This window comes from Sitophilus oryzae, unplaced genomic scaffold (assembly GCF_002938485.1).
Source record: "Sitophilus oryzae breed Bouriz unplaced genomic scaffold, Soryzae_2.0 scaffold_562_pilon_pilon, whole genome shotgun sequence".
Lineage (NCBI taxonomy): Eukaryota > Metazoa > Arthropoda > Insecta > Coleoptera > Curculionidae > Sitophilus > Sitophilus oryzae.
The window spans coordinates 102,161-107,741 of NW_022147154.1; the positions used below are offsets into that span (position 1 = coordinate 102,161).

The 5,581-nt window shown below is 31.7% G+C and overlaps 1 protein-coding gene across 1 annotated transcript; it reads left to right on the forward strand.

Annotated features, from left to right (window-relative positions):
* The first annotated feature begins 278 nt into the window (after nucleotides 1-278).
* LOC115887323 (glutathione S-transferase-like) lies at nucleotides 279-5,204 on the forward strand. Its single transcript, XM_030906726.1, has 4 exons — nucleotides 279-479; nucleotides 3,058-3,225; nucleotides 4,149-4,291; nucleotides 4,485-5,204. The coding sequence occupies exons 1-4, from the start codon at nucleotides 341-343 to the stop codon at nucleotides 4,653-4,655; spliced, it is 621 nt and encodes a 206-aa protein (XP_030762586.1). The 5' UTR covers nucleotides 279-340; the 3' UTR covers nucleotides 4,656-5,204.
* Nucleotides 5,205-5,581: the final 377 nt, after the last annotated feature.

A 5,581-nucleotide genomic window follows, 5' to 3' on the forward strand; every position in this document is an offset into this window, starting at 1 on the left:
AAAATCAATTAATATATAGGGTGTTTCGTTACAATAAACACAACTTTGATATGTAACTTTTTTTGGGGACACCCCGTAGAACTCTCTATATTTTTAAAAAGTGCTCTAAATTAACCTACATAATATGCTCTCAAAATTTCTTTTCACTACAAATTGTCGTTCTCCTTGGAGCCTCCGCGGCGGATGAACGGCGCCACCCTGCATGTGTGTGGCTACCTTTAAGTTGGTCTGTATAAACTTTGATTGCATCATAAATACAAATTAGCGCGGCTTTAACACTTTATTCTGTTTTCAGCAGAGAGATATTGGCAACAGAGACAAAATAATTTTTTTAACTATTATGGCCCCGACAACGTACAAACTTTACTATTTCGATACAAACGGTCGAGGTCAAATTATTAGATATTTATTGGCTTATGGAAATCAAGATTTTGAGGATATTAGGATTCCAAAGGAAAAATGGCCTGAATTTAAGAAAAGTAAGTGATTTTGTCAACAAGGTCAATATTGAGCTTATAATTATAGTAGAATCTTTGTTTATTATAAGTGTGTTCAAAAGTAAGGTACATTTACTAGCTTATTTCCTTCTTAAATGCACAGACTAATATTTATTTTCTTAAAATCTGTTTCAGTTGTTTCAGTAGGTACCTAAGTATTAATTTTTAAAATTCACTTTATTTAACAGAACTTAAAATAAATAATAATAATAATACAATTATTATGTAATCTCTATTATCAAATAATATTAAAAAGTTTGTGAACATTTATTGATAAACACCACCCTTATATTTAAAGAGACCGCTGTATGTGTGTTTATTACTTTTTATGCGTTTATAATATGTAAAGTAGATACTTAAAAAACAAAACTTTTCACTTGATCTGCAGGAATATTATTACAATATTTTTATTATTAATTATTTAATTTTATTATAATGAATTAGTATATAAGATTGTATATGTTATGTTTGTTTACGGCCTCAAATGATTAATATAACAGTAGATTGACTGCATCATTCAACATCATCAAAATATATCGATGATTGGGAAAATTATTGATTGACCCGATCAATAAAAGTATAGTCCACAGATATTTTTAAAAAGCAATGTTCTCTTATTATTTTTAAGAAAAAAACTGTAAACAATACTTTTGTTAGGACACAGCTGGTTTGATATAAATCCATTTAAAAATAAGAAATAATTAGACGAATAAATAATTTTAAAAAAGAAGAAAGAATTTATTGGGAAAGTCTACAGTAAGATTAGCCATGAAACATGACTACCCGTAGACACTCAGTGTTTCTGCCTTCCGGCTTCATCAATACGGGAGGAATCAGCAACGATGGACTAGTGATCCTGAAAAAAAAATGGAAGTAAACAAGGCACAAGGCACCATTTGCAGCCTGGTTAGGCAGTAGCTTACAATTCGCAAGCGTTCCCATATAACACAACACAATCCTATAGATATCCACCAAGGATATAGTAAATATCTTAGGGATATCCCAAAACCAGAGGAGGATATTTATGGGATATCCAGATGGGACAAAAAAGTCATCTTCAAGACATCCCTAGGCAAGCCTTTTAAGATTATTTGGGATATTTATAGGATAATACAAGGATGATGTTGGGAGCATTATAGAATATTTTTAGGACATTATATGAGGACTATTATTTGACAATACTTTCTTCATCCTTAGTTTGTAGTAAAAACATTCCCGATTTAGTTTTATTTAGCCACATTTTGACGTTATTCATTGGATATTTTTATTAACAGCTCTAAAATATACCTACATATTATTTCAATGAATTTTGCGTCATTTTTGCGTCAAAATTTAGAAATTTATTTGTATGAGTTAAGACCTTTCAATTTATACTGTGCCATCGAAAAAAAAACGGCGTTCAATTGGCTTGAAAATTACGATCGATGACATTCCCCAAATAAATTTACATACAAAATAACAGCAATCTTCATTTCCAAGCCACCTCTGACGCCGTTTTTTTCGATCGTTTGGTATTATACTAGATACTAGATTATACTACCCTTTATGGAGTCTAGCAGTTTATGTCTAGCAGCAACAGTTTACATCAAAGTTAGCACACAGTAGCACACAGGATACAGGTATAATTTCTAACACCACACATTCCAGAAACTCACAACTTAAACACAAAAATAGGATTTCTGTTCGAATAGATCAAACACGAAAATGGGTTTAGGGATAAAGAACAAGCGCTTTTCAACAAATTTTCACCTATAATTTTGTCACAAATTTTTCATTGTGAAACCCCGAGTCGTTCGTCGTTTTTCGACATTAGTTGAGGTTGGGATAGAATTTCTGCTAGACAAGGCTAGAACTATGAGTATAAGATTAATTGAATGGCAACACTGTCCGTCCTGTTTCTATTTTTTCGATTCTGTTCTATTAGTAGGCGGTAGCCCCCACACAAGCGTCTTAAAGACCCGCCCGGCGCCCCCTCTCGCAGGGGCTCTATCGTCGTATCACTTCTATGATCACTTCCCCTATACAATGATAGGGAAAAGACACTTTATCCGTCTCTGTTGCACTGCAGTGTATTTTGCAGCCTTACCATCTTTTTTTATCGCATTGAAAACCTCCTATTGCTAATATTCCTTTGCCAGCAATACTGTATATCTATCTGTATAGTTTATTGCATTTTATGTAATATAAAAAGTAGTACATTATTTATTTTTCCTAAATATCTAGACGATATTGTTAGGATATTTTATTATCATGAGCATGTTTGGATATCTCAGCTGGATGTACATTATATATACGACAGAGATATCCATAGGATATTCTATCCTGAGACACTACAGGATTTCAGGATGTCTGGAGGATATCCTATAGATGTCTTTATAAGATGATCTTATAATGGGACATTCCGACATTCTATGAATATCCTGCGGATATTGTGTGTTATATGGATTACCACCGAAAAACCGCTGCGGAGGCATTCAAACACACCTCGCCGCTATCACTATAAATAATTTTATGTAAAATATTGAATACTGAAACGAATTTTTTTATGTATATTTTTCAGAAACTCCATATGGCCAGGTTCCTATCCTTGAAATTGACGGGAAACCAATTGCACAGAGTTTTGCTATTGCACGCTACTTGGGAAAAAAGTTCAATCTCGTCGGAAAAAATGATTTAGAAGATCTAGAATGTGACTCGTTAGTAGATACACTAGAAGATCTTGTAAAAAGTATGTGTATACCTACCTACCTTATTTTAGTTACGAAACATAAAACTTACTATATACTACTACCTTTGAATAAAGAGATTAAGAAAAGAGTATTATATTGCTATCCATGTATTCATGCACGGAGGTGGGGACCTAGGGTAGGGATCCTTGACAGGTTTGTTTGAGGTTTTATTTGAAACATTTGAATTCGATTTGAAATTTTGTGGATTTGTCGAAAAAGACTGTAAAATACTTGGTTCTCTAGCATGCGGTAGATCTCGGTCAAAAATTAAAGGAAATAATGGAATAACTTTTCACTGGTAATTGACCTGGTATAAATATGTATAGTAAACCGAATGTAAATATGTATAGTAAACCGTAATTTATGAAATTCACTTAGAATTAACTAATTATTGTATATTTATTCTTAAATTTTCGATTTTATTTACTACTTGTCAAAAATTATAATTAAGGTGCGTCAATTTAAATCACGTGCTTCATGGGCGTATCTGATGTTTGTGTTATTAAATAATTATTATAACTTATCTATTTTTATTAGAATTAAACATTTCATAACTATTTTACTATCTACCAACATTTATTGACAACGAACAATAAAACAACAAATTATTGAGTGTCGGAGTAAATACCAACACGCTGCTTAGAAGAGCCGTGAACAAAATATAGGTCATTGATGGTAGCCAACGTTCTTCGAGGACACCACACATTATTTTTGATATTCTCCTTTTTTAATCTTTTTACTGTATCACTTAAAATTAGGGTTATTTATTTAGAACAAATTATTTCTCACTATATCGTTTCTATATTTTATTTTTTCTTTGACAATTTCTCTGTAATTTTTTTCTAATATCATTTAATTTCAATTTTTGTTACTGTTAGAGATACTTTGTAGAGCTTAATACATTGGGAATGTAATATTGTAGGAGGTACAAATTACTTTGATGAAGAAAACCCAGAACAGAAGGAGATTTACAGGAAAAAGTATTATGAAGAAGATGTTCCATTCTACTTAGAAAAGTTTGATGTAATGGTTTCTAAAAATGGAGGATACAGTGTCGGATCACAGGTAGTCTCTGTTGTTAACTTTTGCAAAACAATTCTAATCGCCATATCGTCCGTGTCAGAAACTCAAAAATAGAAAAAATATAATATTTGATATAACTAAAATAATATTAACTAAATATTTTCGACAAATATTTTGAATTAAGAATATAGGAAGAGTTTCAATTGATAATTGTCATTTTATCCTGCTTTTTTAGCTTACTTGGGCAGACTTTCCATTTGTCGGCACTTTAGAAGAACTTGAAAACAGAGGACCTGGTTTATTGAAGTCCTATCCGGCTCTGAGCAGTCTGGTCGATAAGGTCAATAATTTACAAAGAGTAAAATCCTGGAAAGAAAAATCGGCGCAACAGAAGAAATATATTTAAGAATACCTATCTACTAATATGCTCTTGTTTCATGTTATTAAAATTATCACGGTTGAAAGACCGAACTCTATTGGTATTAATCTAATTTAAAAAGATAACAATTAACAAGATAATGGGGAATGTCATCGACGTTCATTTCCAAGCCAACTGGATGACGTTTTTTTTTCGATCATACGGTATATTAAACCAAACCAAACCAAACCAAACATGTCTATCATGTTAAATAGATAAGACTCAAGACTTATAAGTATTTAGTTGCTGCTCATATGCTTTATGTCCACAAGCTATTATATCGTTATAATCTACCATATTGGAGATGGTGAAAATTGTTATTCTGTTCTGAAATTTTACTACCATATAACTACTGACTTCTGCTGATGATAACAGCATCTTAAAGAAAATCCAAAAGAGCTGATGCTTCCACTCATAAACTATTAGTATTCTTCTGTACAATTACCAGATGAGCTTCTCTTGAATTCTGTGTAACGCTGGCTTGTTTATTAGAGAAATGTAATTCTACGTAAAACTTAATAATATAATAAATTATAACAAAAATGCGTGTCTCAGTTTTTTCAATCTTCTACCCACATCAGACGATGGAGGTCTCTGGAATGCGAAATCTCTCAGATCACAACAAAAAATACTTACTGATAGTTAATTCTACGTAGAATTGACTGCCGCAAACCGTTTTCCAATATCTTTAACAGATTTTGAGTTATTTGAGAAACTCTACAAATGAAATATTTTTTCCGTTTTCCGATATATTTAACGAATATCTCTGGAATAAAAAGTGTCAATCTCAAAAACGAAACGGTTTTGTAATGTACACATTCAGGACAATATATTACTAAATAAGCAAATTCGATTTTCCAAAATTTTTGGAAAAAATTCCTCGGCAACTCCCTGTCGATTTTCTCAAAAACGGA

What these genes read in the sequence shown, in the direction of transcription:
- LOC115887323 (XM_030906726.1), top strand. Translation starts at nt 341, where the DNA reads ATGGCCCCGACAACGTACAAACTTTACTATTTCGATACAAACGGTCGA. An exon ending in ACTAGAAGATCTTGTAAAAA is followed by an intron (nt 3,226 to 4,148) that starts GTATGTGTATAC and finishes GTAATATTGTAG; the next exon opens with GAGGTACAAATTACTTTGAT. An exon ending in GATACAGTGTCGGATCACAG is followed by an intron (nt 4,292 to 4,484) that starts GTAGTCTCTGTT and finishes CTGCTTTTTTAG; the next exon opens with CTTACTTGGGCAGACTTTCC.